General features: G+C 37.7%; 1 protein-coding gene across 1 annotated transcript in view; it reads left to right on the top strand.

Annotated features, from left to right (window-relative positions):
* The window catches only part of GRIK1 (glutamate ionotropic receptor kainate type subunit 1), a 115,603-nt gene extending 97,525 nt beyond the window's left edge, over window positions 1-18,078 (top strand). The window contains exons 14-16 of the mRNA XM_007493093.3: window positions 667-892; window positions 16,139-16,389; window positions 17,503-18,078. Coding sequence (XP_007493155.2) covers window positions 667-892; window positions 16,139-16,389; window positions 17,503-17,652 — 627 coding nt within the window. The 3' untranslated portion in view covers window positions 17,653-18,078. The remainder of the gene's footprint in view (window positions 1-666; window positions 893-16,138; window positions 16,390-17,502) is intronic.
* The last annotated feature ends 804 nt before the right edge of the window (window positions 18,079-18,882 follow it).

Genomic DNA, 18,882 nt, shown 5'->3' with positions numbered 1-18,882 from the left:
AAAAGTAGGGTCACTAAATGAAGAATTTTTGGCCATGCAAATCCATAAAACTGAAAAATGTACAAAACTGCCTGTAGTCTTGTGTTCAACCCCTTTCACTTTTTTAGTGGCAATTCAGAATTGCATCCAAAAAAGTAATAATAATAAAGGACAGTGAGTACCTAGAATATACATTTACATGATTTTAAGACATTAATTTAACTATCAGTCAATACACAATTGAGTTTTCTTCTAAGTATTGAAATCCTTTGCATAAATGAGAAAAAGGGGAAATCTTTTTTTTTTTAAAGCTTCAGTCAAGGGAAGATTGTGACCCTAAAGGTAAAAGAACCAAAATTTCATTTGATGATTAATCATCTCACCTTGTACACATAACAAGCATTAACAAACAAAAATACTACCATTTCTAGGTTAATTGAATTTTATGTATCAATATCAATTGGAGAAGACAAATAATTCAGGAAAAATAAACTTCATCTCCTTTTCTTAATATCTATTTCAACTTCTCTATTTGAAAACCATTACCTTGTATCTAAGATAACCATCTGCAAAAGATTTTATTTTTTCAAATAACACAAACAAGTGTGTTATTTGAACAAATAAATTTGAAGTATAAAATATATTCTCTATGATCTTTCTACTGCTGCATTATTTCTCTCCTTTCAGAAATCAAAGATATCCACTTATGAAAAGATGTGGGCTTTCATGAGCAGCAGGCAACAGACAGCCTTGGTAAAAAACAATGATGAAGGAATCCAACGGGTGCTCACCACTGACTATGCTCTACTGATGGAGTCCACTAGCATTGAGTATGTGACTCAGAGAAACTGCAACCTTACTCAGATTGGAGGACTCATTGATTCCAAAGGTTATGGAGTAGGAACCCCTATTGGTAAGATGGTAATGGTCCATGATATTGGCACTGAATGCCATTATTCTGGCTAGGAAGATAGAAGTGAGCCAGGAGTAAGTTTTCTTTGCCTTCGTTTATTTCACAAATCAATATATTATCATGTGTTATTCTTCTATGTACCATGTATATTTAATCTAGGCATTGACCAATGTTCCTTGTATAGTATGCATGATGCTCCTGTAGATTTTGTGTATGTCCACAGGGATTTGTCTCAAAATGGCTCCTTAGCTAAATAACTCAGAAATTTCACTTACTCTTCTTCAAGGAAGACTTTAATAACTGCCTGGAGGAGAACAGGGGAACAGAAGAATGTAGCTATTAAGTTATCTAGGCATTATTCCTCAGAAAAGCCATACTGAATTAGAATTAAATCTATCTATTTTCATCTAAATACATCCTTAAAGTTAGGTGTAGGGCTTGGATCTAAAGGCTTGATTCCCTTGCCATTAAATGCACATAAGAATCACAAATAGTAAATAGCAAATAAATCTATTTATCAAAGCAGAAAGTAAAAGGGGAGAGTAGTGTTAGAGTGGGACGTTTAAAGGAGGAGGCAGGAAAGGAAAAAGAATAAAGTATCAGGGAGTATGGGATAGAAAATGGAGTTTGGGATGATGATAGGTGGAGTCACTGAGTTAGAAAGTATGTTGGGGGGTGGGGTAGATGTGTTATTCACTGAGGAATGCATTCAAAATATACCAAACAATGGGAGAGAGAGAGAGAGACAAACAGACAGAGAGGGAGGGAAGAAGAGACAGACAGAGGGAGAGAGAGAAAGAAGAGGGAGAGAGAGGAAGAGAGGGAAGGAGGGAAAGAGTTTGATGTAGAAATACATTATACTGAACGGAACTTCAGGTGGAAGAGGGAGAATTGTACTTATATGACCTTAAGTCCTTCCTTTAAAAATACTTATCTGGATGGTTAAATGATTCTCACATAATAATCTTGGGAGAAAGCTCATGAGTGAGGACTCCAGTTCTGGAATTAATGAGGATCATCACCAACTCCTCAGGGAGTACCCTATAGGAATCTGAGGGGGAGATTTATCTGTGAATATGAAAGTTGGCATGAGGCTCCACAGAGCTTAAATGAGATTCATATATTTGATCAGTAATGTTAATTTCTCTCTCAACCCTTTATTGTTTGTAAAGAAGTAGCTGAGGAAAAAGTGAAAAGAAAGTATAAAAGGATATGATGAAGAGAAATACACAATGAGCAGTAATAATGGTAAATGTGAATGAGATGAATTCACCCATAAAATGGAAGAAGGAACTAATTACAAAGCAGAACCAATAAAATGTAATTTGCAAGAAACTTGTGAAGTAGATACATTCATACAGAATTATAATAAAGAATTCAAAATCTGTTCTGCTCCAGCTGAACTAAAAAAAAAAAAAAGCAAAGTTATCAAATATGATGTCAGACAAGGCAACAATAAAAACAGATTTGATTAAAAAGAGATAAGCAGAGAAACTCCATTATGCTTAAATTAATATTGACACAACATATATTTACCAAATGGCATAAAATCTAAATACTGAAAGGAAACCAACAAATATGGTAAACTAGAAGGAATCCATATAATGCAGTTCTCCACCACAACAAATCTAGGAAGAATTTCAGAGTAGAGTAATTTCCTTAGATCAAGAAATGAATTGAGAAACTTCAGCAAGTCATTTCCCAGGCAAATTCAGCATAAGAAAATAGCCTGTGGCCTTTGAAGATAGATATAGATATATACACTGAGACCTTTTCAGGACTGCTTATGGTGTCCATCTCTTACTTAAGTCTTACCTATGGATCCAAGAAGCTATAGCATACAGAGCAGATACTCTCAGCAGTTGGGCTAAACCAAGTTGAGGGTAACCAACAAGCCTCAACCCCATCAGTGACTTCCAAGAATGTGAAGATTTCCCCAGCAGAATAAATGGGTAAAAAATAATTTGTAACATGGTCTTTCCAGTTCACATGGAATTCTTCAAGTTCATTATTCCTTTCAGCACAATAATATTCCATCATCATCAGATACCACAATTTGTTCAGCCATTCCCCAATCGATGGAACCCCCCCCCATTTTCCAATTTTTTTCCACCACAAAGAGTGTGGTTAAAAACATTTTTGATTATCTCTTTATGGTACAAACCCAACAGTGGGATAGCTGAGTCAAAGGGCAGGGAGTCTTTTAAAGCCCTTTGTGCATAGTTCCAAATTGCCCTCCAGAATGGTTGGACCAATTCACAACTCCACCAGCAATATATAGTGTCTCAATTATGCCACATCCCCTCCAACATTTATCACTTTCCTTTGTTGCCATATTGGCCAGTCTGCTAGGTGTAAGGTGGTACCTCAGAGTGATTTTAATTTGCATTTCTCTAATCAGGAGGGATTTAGAACACTTTTTCATGTGCTTCGTGATTTTTATTTCATCCTGTGAAAACTGCCTATTTGTGTCCCTTGACCACTTGTTGACTGGGGAATGGCTAGATTTTTTGTAAATTTTACTTAGTTCCTTATATATTTGGGAAATTAAACCTTTGTCAGAGAGTTTTGTGATAAAAAAATATTCTCTCAGTTGTGGCTTTCATTCTAATTTTGGTTGCCTGGGTTTTGTTTGTACAAAAACTTTTTTAATTTTATATAATCAAAGTCATTCATCTTATATTTTACTATGTTCTTTATCTCTTGCTTGGTCCTAAATTCCTTCCTTTCATCACAGATCTGACAGGTATACTATTCTATGTTCACCTAATTTATTTAAGATTTCATTCTTTATATTTTAAGTCATTTACCCATTTTGAATTTATTTTGGTATAGGGTGTAAGATGTTGCTCTAAATCTAATCTCTCCCATACTGTTTTTCAATTTTCCCAGCAGTTTTTGTCAAATAATGAGCTCTTGTCCCAAAAGCTGGGGTCTTGGGGTTTATTGAACACTAGCTTGTTCAGGTAATTTACCCTAGTCTATTCCATTGATCTACCCTTCTGTCTCTTAGCCAGTACCATATTGTTTTGATGACCACTGCTTTATAGTACAGTTTAAGATCTGGTACTGCTAGGCCCTCATCCTTGACATTTTTTTCATTATTTCCCTTGATAGTCTTGATCTTTTGATCTTACAGATGAACTTTGTTATAATTTTTTCCAATTCTATAAAAAAGTAGATTAATTTGGGAAGGATTGCCATTTTTTATTATATTAGCTTGTCCTACCCAGGAACAATTAATGTTTTTTTTCCCCAATTGTTTAGATTTAGTTTTAATTGTGTGAAAAGTGTTTTATAATGGTGTTCATATAATTCCTGTGTTTATCTTGGCAGAGAGATTCCCAGATATTTTATATTGTCTAGAGTGATTTTAAATGGAGTTTCTCTTTCTAACTCCTGCTGCTGAGTTTTGTTGGAAATATAGAGAAATGCTGATGATTTATGTGGGTTTATCTGATACTATAGGATTTAAATTATACAATCCCTATGATAATTATGCAATACCCCAAGGAGAGTGGTGGAATCCCTATGACAATTTTACAATCCCCTCTGAGGAAGGTGTTGACCAACACTCACATCCACTCAGGTAGCCACTGAAGCTCATGGCTTTAGATCTTGACTAAAATGCTCCCTCTTGGGGGCCATTTAGGGGTACCATGCCCCTTAGGAAAACTTTATAGGACTATAACCCATCACGAAGTAACCAACCCCTTGGGTTTTCTCCCTTCTTTGGCATGGGACTGAAACAGCTCTAAAGTCATGTCTTTTATATGTCCAATCCATTGTACTGTGGAGTCAGGGACTATAATATTGCTCCCTCCTTTGGCATGAGAATGTAACAGCTCTAAAAGGCATGTCTTTCATATGTCTCATCCTTTTTAATGTGGAGGCCAGGAATAGTGCTATAGCACTTCACTTCAGCTACTAAATGGACCCTTACCGATTGTTACAAACAACTCAAAGGTACTTTTACAATATCTTCTGCAGTCCAGTCATAAGGGAAAGATACAAATAAAGACAGTGATAGCTAATTGTCAAAACACAGTAGTTTAAAATGATTCAGTATAACAGAACTTAACAAACAAAATAATATCTTAAAACAAGCAATAAGAAAATACAATATATGTGACAGGATACAGGTACTGAATTCAAGAGTTCCTTTTTTCCAATTCTGATACAGAGATTTTCATAAAACGATGGAGTCTGAAAAGGCTTAAAATCCACCTCCAGACTCTTTAAGGTTCCTTCCCCTCCCCAGTATCATCATCCATCTACATTCCTTTTGGTCACACTTTTGGGATCTTCCATAGTGAGGGAGAATTCCTTAATGAACATAGTGTGGAGGAATTCCATATTGGATGTATTGTAGAGACTGGGCAGGCCAGAATGACAAGGGGGTGTAGGGAAATGAATCTCTCCTCTCAATCTCAGGATTATTCAAGCTTTTCACAAGAACCAGTGCACCCAGGAGTGGTAGGAAGGAGACATCCTAAAACTAGGAGCTATTTGAGATAAGTAATGCACTGCTCTTTCATAGAGTGCTATGCTTGCAATTCTACTTCCCCTTCATTCCCCCTTGCTGTAGGGGTAAAACTCCAGGGAGCAACTTGCTTCCTCTGCCACAAGAACAGGGTAAAAGCCCTGTAAGAGACTAATTAGTGCCTAAGGGAAAGACACATGGGCTTCCAAGGCAAGCAGTAAGCAAGCACTCAGCTGCTGGCAATGTAAGGGAAAAAGGAATTTATACTTTCCAAGCCTCTAGATAATGGCTCCAATCAGCAGCAGCAGCAACAGGAGCAGGAGCAGGAGAAGCAGGAGAAGCAAGAGCAGCAAGAGCAGCAAGAGCAATGGCTCTGAAGGGCCACCCAGGCAGGGAGGCAGGACCAGGAAGCTGGGACCACCCAGAGAATTAGTAGCAGGAGGCAGGATCAGTACCAACAGGCAGCAGCTCCAAAAATAATTCCCTGGGGTGTGAGTGGGGGTCAGGGTACAAAAAGCTGTGGCAGGAGAAACATGGTTTCTTTTCTAACTAATCTACTCAGATAGAATTAAGGGTTCTGAACCCCACTTCTGGTCACCATAAATGTCGGATTTAAAATTAATGTCCAATACTCCAAGTATTCTTTTTTATGACAAAATAGAACCAGAGGACTAAATTTTGAGCAGGCATAACCTGCTCAAAAAAGTCCACTCCACCAAAGCCAAGACAGGAAGGGAAGAGGGATAGACACAGAACTCCACCCAATTTATATCTTGTCTACATCAGCACGTAAAAACAGAAAGTGAATAGGGTGCTGGGAATAGTAATTTTGCTGGGGATTGATGTTTTTAGGGTAACAGATTCTAATTACACAGTACCCTGCAATGTTGCTTAAGTTGTTAATTATTTCCACTAGTCTTTTAGTTGATTTTCACAATTTCTTTAATTATACCATCATATCTTCAAAGAATAATAGGTTAGTTTCCTCATTGCCTACTTTAATCCCTTCAACTTCTTTTTCTTCTCTAATTGCTATTGCTAGCATTTCTAGAACAATATTAAATAATAGAGGTGCTAATGGGCATCCTTGCTTCACTCCTGATCTTACTGGGAAGGCTTCTAACGTGTCCCCATTGCAGATGAGACTTGCTTATGGTTGTAAATATATACTGTTTATTATTTTTAGGAGAGGCCCATCTATTCCTATACTTTCTAGTGTTTTCATTATGAATTAGTGTTATATTTTGTCAAAGGCTTTTTCTGCATCTATTAAGATAATCATGTGATTTTTGTTGATTTGGTTGTTGATATGATCAATTATGTGGATGGTTTTCCTATTATTAAACCATGCTTGAATTCCTTGCATAAATCCCACCTGATCATAGTGAATAATCCTCATGATCACTTTCTGGAGTCTTTTTCTAGTATTCTATTTAAGATTTTTGCATCTATTTTCATTAAGGAGATTGGTTTGTAGTTTTCTTTCTCTATCTTTGTTCTGCCTGACTTTGGAATGAGTACCATATTTGTGTCATAAAAGGAATTTGGTAAAACTCCTTCTTTGCTTATTTTGTCAAATAATTTGTATAATATTGGGATTAGTCATTCTTTAAATGTTTGATAGAATTCACTTGTGAATACCATCCAGCCCTGGGAACTTTTTCTTAGGAAGTTCCTTGATGGCTTGTTCAATTTCTTTTTCTGAGATGGGATTAATTAAGCATTATTATTATTAAGTCTTTTGTTAATCTAAGAAATTTATGTTTTTGTATATTTTTGTAAATATATCAATTTCACCTAGATTGTCATATTTTAATGCCATATAATTGAGCAAAATAGTTCTTAATAATTACCTGAATTTCCTCTTCATTAGAGGTGAGGTCACCCTTTTCATATTTAATATTGTTAATTTGATTCTATTCTTTCTTTTTAAATTAGATTAACTAGTACTTTATCTATTTTATTTGTTTTTCCAAAGGGCCAGCTCCTAGCCTTATTTATTAGTTCAATAATTTTTTTTTATTTCAATATTATTATTATCTTTAATTTTTAGGATTTCCAATTTAGTTTTTATCTGAGGATTTTTCATTTGTTTTTTTTTCTAATTTTTTTAAGTTGCAAGCTCAACTCATTGATCACCTCCCTCTCTATTTTGTTGCTATAGGCAATGAGATATATAAATTTTTCCCTGAGTATTGCTTTGGCTGTATCCCATAGTTTTTTATATGATGTCTCCTCTCCTCATTGTCATTCTTTTTAATGAAGTTTGTAATTGTTTCTCTGATTTATTCTTTGACCCGCCAGTTTTGAAGAATTAGATTTAGTTCCCAATTAATTTTAAATTTGCCTTTCCATGGACCCTTGTTTATTATAATTTTTAACACATTATGATCTTTAAAAGTATCCTTTATAATTACACCTTTTCTGCATTTGTTTGCAATATTTCTATGCCCTAGTAAATGGTTGATCTTTGTATATGTACCATGTGCTGCTGTATATTCATTTTTATCCCTGTTCAGTTTTCTCTAGATATCTATTAACTCCAATTTTTCTAGCATTTCATTTACTTCCCTTACTTCTTTCTTACTTTTTTTTTGGTTTGATTTATCTAGTTCTGAAAGGGGAAGGTTAAGATCCCCCCACTAATATGGTTTTACTATCTATTTCCTCCTTGAGCTCCTTCAATTTTTCCTTTAGAAATCTAGATGCTATAACATTTGGTGCATAAATGTTTTGTAATGATATATTACTTCATTGTTCATAGTATCTTTTCACAAAATGTAATTTTCTTCCTTATCTCTTTTAATCAGATCAATTTCTACTTTGGCTTTGTCTGGTGTTACAGTTAAAAGAGTGGTTGCCATAAACTGTTACAGATAAAAAGTGGTTGCCATAAACTGTGACCGCGAAAATATGGTTTCAAGAATTTGAATAGCCAAAACTGTAAAGATAATTTTTAGTGTCTTGGTTTTATATTATATTTGGGAAAATTCCCAAAATATTAAATACCCAAGTCAGCTGGGTTTTATGGAGATTTTAATTCATACAAATGAAGAATTAAGGAAAGGGAGAGAGAGAATAAGAGGAAATAATGAGAAAAGGGCTAGGCCAGCCTAGGCCTAAGCCTTAAGAGAGAGATCAGTCAGTTTTTTATCAACTCACCACAAGATCCTTCCAAGCAAAACTCTAGTGTTCAGAGAGACCCTCCAGTATAAGTCAGGAAGCTCCACTTCAGCTTCCAAGGCTGAATTTCCTTTCAGCCACCAAGACAGATACCAGCCTCCAATTCAGCTCCATAGCTGAATTCCTCTTCTTTTTAGAGGCCTTCTGACCTCCTTTAAAGAGAATTTTCTCCTATGTCACCTCCCCTAAGTTTTAACATCTACCAATCACAGTAGATGTTTTCACAGGACTGACCATTCTTAATTCACACCTGAGTAGACTAAACTTTTTGAGTAATTCATACCTGTTATTATCTTCTCTGGGTAGACTAAAACCTTACACCTCTTGCTAAGCTTATTTGAACTTACAGTGATTAATTTGGCCTTCATAGGTACTTAGTACCTTTTTGTATTGGATCTAAAAATAGACACAGTTTAAGAGTTTTAGCTTTACTTTAAGTATGGGTTAAGTACTTTTTATTGTTGAGTAAGGAGTTCACAACTTTATCTTCCCCTAAAGTATGCATAAGTATGGGTGGAGTAATGTTAAGAGTTCTCACATTCCTGATCAAGTACCTTCATTGTTTAAAATGGGGAATGGTCTTAACCAAATGTTCTAAGGTAGAGTCTGAGAATTTTTAACATTCACAAGTCTGAGAAATTTTAAGATTCACTCTGGTATCATGATTGCTACTCCTTCTTTCTTTACTTTAGATGATGCATAATAACTTCTTCTCTAGCCTTTTACCTTGAATCTGTATGTGTCATTCTGCCTCAAATGTGTTTCTTGTAAATAACATATAGTCGGATTCTGGCTTTTAATCCACTCTGCTATCCACTTCTATTTAATGGATGAGTTTATCCCATTCACATTCACTGTTGTGATTACTAACTGTGCACTGTCCTCCATAGTATTATCCCCTTTTGATCCTACTCTTTTCCCTTTCACTCTGTTCCTCCTCATCAGTATTTTGCTTCATCCCCTCCCAATACCCCCTCCCTTCAATTGCCACTCTCTTTCCTTGTCTTGTTCCCCTTCTACTTCTCTGTAGAGTGATAGAAGTCTATACACCACTGAATATACTTTTTTCCTCTCCCAATCAGTTACAATGAGAGTAAAGTTTAAGCATTGCCCACCATTACCCTTATCCTCCCCTCTCTGTATTGATTTTTCATGTCTCTTTATATCATATAATTTACCCCATTCTATCTCTCCCTTCCCATTTCTCTCAGTCCTTGATTGATGTTTATGTCATTCTTATGCATGTTCTTTAGAGTTAGGTGCTTTTTTCTGTTGTTTGCTCATTTTTCCTATTTAGTTATAGGTAGACTCTGTTTTCTGGGACATTGGGGTACCCTCTTAAACTTCAGCCCTTCCTTGATGCTATTTTCAGCTTATTTTATAGGTTGTTACTAGTTTACCAGATGGTCTGAGGGCTAAGAGCTCTGAGAGGCCCCTTTCCTTGCTGATTCAATTGATCCTTGAGATGCTCATAGCTTAAAGACTTTCCTCAGGCTTGGGTGTAAGCTTTTGATCTCACTCTGAACTTGATTAAATTGGTGTTCTTCATCCAATCAGGCACACCCTTGACTGTCCTGTCCTAGAGCTCTGCCCTTAGTTTGGGGCAAAAGGATTCAGGTGGGCTATCCCTCAAACCATAGATTATGTCCTCATCCCAAGTCCAGACTGGGATTCCTGGTTTCACTCTGGACCCCCACAGACCAGCCCCTTTTTAGCTCAGATTGTCCTGGGCTAGACTTATGTACTTCCCCACAGGTTTGAAATTTCAAGGGGTGTGAGTTGTCTTGGACCACAGCAGATGTGGGGTAGGGGAAGGGAGTTGTGGTTTGCTCTTAGCTTGCTCTTCACTCCGTGCTATAGCCTCCTACTAGTTCAGTTCCCTCAGTTGCCTAGATGGTCTCCATCTACATTTGGGGTATTTATTTTTATTTTGGGTTGTTTCACTCAGTCTCCTTGTTGGTTCTTCCACTCCTGTATTCATTTTGTGGCAATATTTTATTCTTGGTCAGAGAGGATTTTTGTGGTGAAACAGAGCTACTGCTCTAGTTACTCCTCCATCTTTCCTGTAATTGTCTTGATAAATTCATATCTGCATTTTCTCACTGTTCAATCTTTATATCCTTTGAATAAAGCTATCCAATACAACAGGAAAAAGTTCTAGCATAAATTGTAAATAAATGTGTCTTTATTACTTTCTCATTGTACACCCACCCCTTTTTTGAAAGGGGTTTTTTTGGCTGTTAATGACTGACATTTATACTGCCTGCTATTTCTGCTGCTGCTACTACAGTCACCACAAAGATTTGCTATAATTTTTTTTAAAGTAGGTATCCTTTTCTTCTTTCTTTGATCTCTTTTAAGGGACAGAATTAGTAGCAATACCAATACATCAAAAAGATATGCACAGTTAGATAGTTTTATGGCTATAGTTCCAAATTGCTTTGTAGAATGGTTGAACCAGTTCACAGCTCCACCAATATTGCATTAAAGTAGCTGTTTTCCCCACAGCCCCTCAAGCATCGGTCATTTCCCTTTTTTGTCAACTTGGTCAATATGATGCTAAAAATCATTTTAAAGTTAAGAAAGCTGAGAATCATAGAGGTTAAAAGTTTTGCTTAAATTCCAGCAACCAGGATATCAAAATATTTTAATATACATCATAAAAAAAGTTGTGGTAATTCACTTAATTAGTAATACATAAAATTATGATATTGATTTATACTCTGAAAAACTCCTGCAATTTTTTAAGAAAACAACTAGTGTCTTTCAATCTGCCTTTTCCCTAACAAAAATGTCCATGTAATTTACCTTTTACATATACCTTCTGTACTAGTGGGGGATCAGGAACCAATGTTTGACAGGTAACTGAGAGGGAGGGAACAGATAAAAAGGAACACCATTTCCCTCTCAGGCAGAGCTGTCTAGAGAAAATGGAGTTGGATCTGACCAGAGCTAAAGGGTAAGAGAAAATCCCCTTCAATCTCTGTTCCTATTTTCTTCTCTAGCTGATTATATTTATGATTCCTTTAGTACATAGAAGATACCTGGTTTCTCAATTAGTTAAAATATCTATTTATTAGATAAGGAGTTTGGTATAATAGGTTAGGAAAGAAGGAACAGGAAGTCCCTGAACTATTTCCTCCTATAGTTTCTTCAGGGGTTTGAAGCTCTAGTCTAGAGACTAAGTCCCAGATGATCTTAGTATATTTGTATGTTCAAGATGATGTATATAGCTTTGAAGAACATCTTCTGAGGGATAGGCTATTGCCTTCCCCAAAGGGGAAAGGTCGCTATCCAATCACTATGAAGACAGATGATTAGTCTGGATCTTCTTCTGTTCAATGAGGGATTTGTAGCTAGATAAGCTCATTGAGAATTGCTCCTTTCCTCCCCAGTTTGAAAGGGGAAAAGCTGAATCTCCAACTGCTTCCCTCCTTTTCTTAGTTGGAGGTTCCATTCCCATCCCCCATTGGCAGCCAGAGTTCTATCTCCTTTTTGCATGAGATAACACTGCAAATTCAGTCCTTGTATTTCCTTCAGTATTTCTCTCTTTCACACTACAAAACTTTGCTCATTTTTTCAGTTCCTCAAGGGGAAGAGAATAGGGTCTCTGCTTGCAGGATAGCTGTGGTAATTTGTATTTGTAATAGAAAGATGCTTTGTAGCACATGTAGATAGTTTGTAACTTATTCCAGTCTACTTACCACATAATGAAGAGGAGCTACTTGGATTGGTATGGCTGTAAAATCAGAACTGGGGATGCATTCAAAAGGTGCTGGTCAACCTTTTTAATATCTTTCATCAACTTCTTCCTATGTGGTGGTACTCCAATCAGAGTAGGAAAGATACTGCTTGCGGGGGTCCAGCCCTCACAGGAGGATCCAGGGGACCCTTGTAGGAGAATGCTGTTGGTGGCATGAGAGTGGGGGTGAGAGATGGTTACAGCTTTACCTGCAGCAAGGCATTTCAGAAACTGCTCTGCTCAGGCTCACATTGATTTATTTTTATACTCTCAATGATTACACACACAGTTTCATTTTTAACAGACAGCTTTACTTGCAGACAATTGAATAGATTATACATTAACTTTTACAAAGTCATTTGATTGACATTCTATAATCATCTTATATTATTTGATTCCATAAATTTTAACAGAAGATGCAAAGCTTTGCAGAAAACATTTGTGTTCTCTTCGCAGGGAAGCTCAACTAGAGGTCGCTTCCTCGTTGACCAGTGAGGTGTGGTTAAGCTTAGAATACTTATTTGTTACACTAGCCAGTTACACAATCAACCAGACTTCAAAGGATACAGTCAACACGCCCCAAATATCAGTCTTTCATTCTCCAGTCCTTTACTAAGGTATCCTTGACATGTTGCCTAGCCTATGGGGTTAACAAACAATTCGGTGGAGAGGAACATACCAGCCTTTCCAGGAAAGTCAATTCTCTATATCTTTCTATGTTAACATACCGGGTCAGGGGAGCTTGTCGTCCCTGGTCTTCTCTTAAGTAAGCGCCTGTATATGGGGGTGGAGAATCCAAGAAGAGTTTTGTTGGGGAGTTACAGCTAGGGGGATCCCATCTACAATCCCGTATCTAAATAGGTGCAAAGGAGTCCTTAGGTTTGATTTTGCAAGGAGAATCTTTTGGTGAGATTCTGGGGGAATAAAGTGGGCATCCTCCCATCGTTATGGGAGCAAATAGATTCTTAGTGTGTCAGAACATCTGTTTCCACCCTACAGGCATTGGGCTCTCATCCATATCATTTGTGACATTAAATCACTCTCTGCCAATTATTTAAGAAGTGACTTCAGGGGAATGTCTTTATCACTACATATAAGGGTGGGATTTTCCTGGGAATCTAAAGGCCCTAGTAACAGCCCCCAGCTGTTCTTCTATGTTACCCTGGGGCTGAATAAGGATAATAATCACAACAATTCCAATAATAGGGAGTGTTAGTAAGAGAGGAGTCACGTGGGGGAGTCTGAGTGGGTATTTCCATCCTTCCTGGGGGGCAGCTGTGCAGTCCCCGGATTCTACCTGTGACCATGTCAAACAGCATGGATTTGATGGCTCCCAGTAACTGCTTTGAGGGGAGACGTCTTTGGCTTTCCGTATCCATGGATAATATGTGGCCTATGAATATAAGCCTCACTTTTTGCCCTTTTTTTTCTATTTTAAGAGAAAGAAACTGGAGACCATGACGTGAGTTTCAAAATGGCTGAGAACAGAGTCCACACCAAATTTCACAGACAGCTAATCTATTAGTGAGCCCCAAGGAAGTAAGGCATGATCGTCAGTCTAGCAATAGTTGGGACAAGAGTTCATCTAGCAGCAATGCCACATTTGTATGTGAACCTGGTGAAATCAATGCTATGTCGAAATTACATTGTCCAAGCTCACTCTCCTCAGACTGAAATAAAAGAGGGGAAGAGTGCCCCGTGGTCCTGATACTATATTATTTGTTTTGTAAGAATTAACAATTGAGGCTGGTTAAAGATTAATAGCTTTACTAAATCAAAAGAAGGAGAAGGAGACAGAAAAGTAGGTCTATAGCTGGCTAATCTGTGGCCACCATTTTGGGCCTCCTTGCTACACTCCTCCAGGGGTCCAGTCGGCTCCTCCACAAACACAACACAGACCTCCACTTCCTTCTTGGACCACTAAAGTGATTTTCCTGAAGTGTAGTAATAAACTCCAATGGTTCCCTCTGGCTACCAAGAACCAGAAGAAAATGTTGTTTGGAATTCAAAATCCTTCACAACGTGCCTCCTCCTCTCTTTCCAGTCTTTTTACTCCTTATTCTCTGACACATACTCTTCAGTCCAGTGACACTGGAATCCTCAATGTTCCCTCAACTCTGGGCATTCTCTCTGACTGCCTCCCCTTACCTGGAATGCTCTCTCTCCTCTGCTGCAACTGCTCATCTCTTACTTCATTTAAGTGACAACTAGCCTTCTATCTTCTACAGGAAGCCTTCCCCAACCTCTCTAAATTAAGTATTTCCTAATTATCTTGAAAGTAGCTTGCTTTATATTTATTTGGGGTGTGTTGAGCCCCATCCCACCCCCGTGAGATTGTAAATTCCTTGAGAGCAGAATTGTCTTTTGTCTCTTTTTATGTCCCCAACATTGAATCACAGCCTCTGGGACTTTGTAGATGCATGTGTATGTTTGTGGCTTGATGATTTGATTGACTGACTGAAGTAAATATCCCTTCATGAATATGCTAGTCACTGGGATAACTTTGGGGAAAGTCACACCAGACTGGGGGCTGGGGGAGAGAGAATTGAGCTGTCATTAGAAACATGACAACCCTCTAGGATGCCTCTGTTTCCCTGAGGGGATGTAGCTGATCTTGCTGTTGGAAATAGAGTCTGAAATGCTAGCTACACTTTTGTTTGCACACAATGGGAGTTTACATGAGAATTCTGAATATATCTGCTGCAGAAATACTCTTGTGTTTTCTTATCCCAGCTATATAGAAGAACCTTCAAAAGGCATTGGGTTGCCTGGGAGGTTAGACAAAGCCATGCAAATTTTGTATAGCAAACAGAACTGAGGGAGGGGATGCATCTGATTCTGGAAATTAGCCTACTTAAGATATAATCCAGAGCTTAAAAAAAGGTACAACCTCTGAAACCATTTCACATGGGAAAAGAGTCATTTAAAAACAGAATGCCGTAGTATGACACAGTACACCTAGGTTACTTCTTTCTATATGAACATACTCAAAGGCATACTAACTTATTATTGTAGTGGGAGAACTTTGAGGTGAAACCCAGGCTCCAGACAGCTTGGCCTTCGCAAGAATACAAAACGCCACAACTTAGCTTAAAAATAAAAGGAGAAATTTGTTAATTTGGTGGTAATTTTGAATGGCTGGGAGACAGGGTACAGGTGGAACATTGCCTCCCCAAGGTGATGGGGTCTGGGGTTTTTATTCCCCTTTGACAACAGGAGTTACAGGATAAGGGGGGAAAGGGTGAATCAGAAAAGAGGTAATTCATTGGGTTGGGGGTATGAGGAATGATCTGTGAAATTCAAAGGATGATTGGTAGCTGGGTGGCTCAGTGTACTGAGAGCCAGGCCTAGAGATGGGAGGTCCTGGGTTCAAATTTGGTCTCACACATTTCCCAGCTATGTAACCCTGAGCAAGTCACTTGACCCCCACTGCCTAGCCCTTACCACTCTTCTGCCTTAGAACCAATACACAGTACTGATTCCAAGATGGAAGGTGGGGTTTTTTTTAAAAAGGGATTACTGGATTAGGTACTACCTAATGCTTATCAGGATGGAACTGGGAGTTGCATATCTATGTTAGTTGTAGATCTAGGAGAAAGTCCAAGGGGGATGTTCCTCTCAGGGAGTAGAAAGGAATTTCCTATGTTCCTTTTGATCTGGCACATTTCTGGAGTTTGGAGTATCTAGGAGGGAACCCGTACCCCCATAGACTTTACAATTCTCTATTACATTTTTTATATCTTTTGGAGTTTTAGATTAACCATTTACCTTAGGTTAGCACAATGCCATTTCCCTATAGATAAGACTAATCTGCATCACCAATGGCCTTTCTTTCCAGGCTCTCCTTACCGGGACAAAATTACCATTGCTATTCTCCAACTACAAGAGGAAGGAAAATTGCATATGATGAAAGAAAAGTGGTGGCGGGGAAATGGCTGCCCTGAAGAGGACAGCAAAGAGGCCAGCGCTTTGGGAGTAGAAAACATTGGTGGCATCTTTATTGTGCTGGCTGCTGGACTTGTCCTGTCTGTATTTGTTGCCATTGGAGAGTTTCTATACAAATCAAGGAAGAACAGTGATGTTGAGCAGGTGAGTCCTTTATTATTAAGATTGGATAACTGACAACTAAGTGGGAATTCTCTTTTTCCAAGGAGATGTGTTCTTTTTCACTGAAAGGCTATATATAACGATAAAAATTCATGCAAAGGAAAATCAACACACAACTCTTCTTTTGTTTAATTGTACAGAATGAGCTAGAACTTCAAATATCATCAATATCCCGATGTAATATACCAATAGATATCATCTATCACCTAAAAAAACCAACCGTGTTCCCTGCATTTGATTAGTGCTTGCTCAAACCCAAGAAATTTCAAGTCCCCTGCATGTCTCAAATAACTCTTTGGTCTTACTACAAAGATCTAGGGAGAACTACATTTTTAAAGCTGGAAAAGGATAATAAGAACTTCGAGAAAGATTGAGTAGCAACACTGATTTATCCGAAGGAAAGTTTGCCCTGGGGTATTTTTTTAGACTTTGATATTCACATTCTTTTAAGAAATATAATTTGTAAGGAAATATAGTAAGCGATTTTTAAAATGTTAAGTAGGATGCAGTCATTTAGTTTTGATTTTTTTCATTTTAAGATCATATGTTTTTGAAAAACAATTTGATTTCTCCTGAATCAACTCTAACCCTCCAAGTAGACGAAGCACTACCTGGTTTCTATACTATCTTATGGTACTTAATTACAGAGCAGAGCAGAGCAGAATATCATTGTGTTTACAACTTTAGTTAACATTTTGCAAGTGATTATGCTGACCAATTAATTTCTTTAAAAGGCTGCATTTCTGTGGTTAAGTTAGTCCTTCTTGAACTGTGAATATGATAGATAATATGCCACACTATAATCCGGCATCTCTTCAAAATGAAAATTGCATTAGAAATAATAGGGCAATAGTGAATATTATTTAAATGAGAGCATTACCATGGAAATTGTAATGAAAGGAAGTCTACACTGCATTGTTGTTGCCTTTCATTTTTTCTTGAGGTGCCCTGACTTATCTGACTTCTCTCAAAAAGTGAAAAGCTGCCAATTTGGGGCCATTTTCCTCTAAGCTTAAGCCTCGTTGTGCTTGTGCTTTTTCTCTATTCTTAGTGTACGTGTTTTTGTTCATTTTCCCTGTCTCTTTTGCATTTAAGGCTTTCGGTTTCTTTTACGGACTACAGTGTAAACAGACCCAACCATCCAACTCCACATCTGGAACCACCTTCACTATGGAGTTAGACTGTGGCAAATTGATTCAAGAGGAACAAGGGATTCAGACACCATCCTTAGTCCATACCGTATAGTCAGTAAAACCAAAAGGTGTGTCAAGTAGAAACTGTTTGTCTCAAGGCTTACGCAAGCTAAACGGCATTTAAGTCTGCCAAATAACCCCAACCATAATTCCCGTATCCCACCCAAAACAAAAGGTTCCCCTGCAGAGAATGTGGAATGTTGGATAGTCATCTTGAAACAGCAGAGACTCACCTTCTCCAGGCACTGGATGCAATGCTGTCGATGGATGTATTCTGTGACTATATACGTGCATTACTATGTTCTCAACATTCCACTCTAAGAAGAACTGAAGGCAAAAATATTTTTATAATTTCTATTTTTCTGAATGAAAATGAGCTCATTTTCTGTAATACTGCCATGCCAATCAAGAGGGAGACACAGACTTTAGAGTTAGAAAAGCATTAAATAAAATATATCACTTGTGCTGCTCTTTTAAACATCTAATAAATAGACTCTCTGCCAATCCCTTAGTTCCTAAAGTTTGAGAACCAGATATCCAAGAGAGATATAAATATTGTGGTGTTGATATAGCTAGAAGGCTGTGTGTGTTTATAAGCATATGGGTATAGGGATGGGAATAAAGGGATAGGTATAGGGATAGGATTATTGAGGCAACTCAGAGCACAGAGCATTGGACCTGGAGTCAGGAAGACTTGGGTTCAAATCTAGCCTCAGATGCTTACTATGCATGTGACCCTAGGCAATTCGCTTAACCTCTGTTAGCCCTAATCCACTAAAGAAGGCAAACCACTCCAATATCTTGGCCAAGAAAATCCCAGGGACAGTACTCTGATGCTGTGGTTCATTGGGTCACAAAGAGTTAGACATAACTGAACAACATGGGATTATAGAGAAAATGACTTAGAAATAGAAAGGCATAGAGCTAAAGGGCTAGAGCTAGGGATGGGGGATAGGTATAACTTTATACTCTCGGCTTCTACAGCTTTGGACTAGACCTCTTGTTTTATTACGTATGGGGAATTCCGGTAAGGACATTATGCAAATGCACAACAGTACCTGCTTCTAGAATCGGGGAAGGGTTCTATAGCACTTGTCCTGGTTCACGCATCCAGTATGTGTCACACACAGAATCCTAACCAAAGTCTGTCCACTTGACCAGACTGACTACTTTTTCCAGATATCTCCTGACAATACAGTGATATTGCAACTCAGTCAAAAGTGGTTCAAAATTTTCAAATATATTATTTAGCCAGAGGCTTCAAAATGCCTTTCAAAATATA

This window comes from Monodelphis domestica, chromosome 4, assembly GCF_027887165.1.
Source record: "Monodelphis domestica isolate mMonDom1 chromosome 4, mMonDom1.pri, whole genome shotgun sequence".
Lineage (NCBI taxonomy): Eukaryota > Metazoa > Chordata > Mammalia > Didelphimorphia > Didelphidae > Monodelphis > Monodelphis domestica.
The sequence above is the reverse complement of the archived record's forward strand: the minus strand, read 5'-3'. Positions and strand labels throughout refer to the sequence as shown.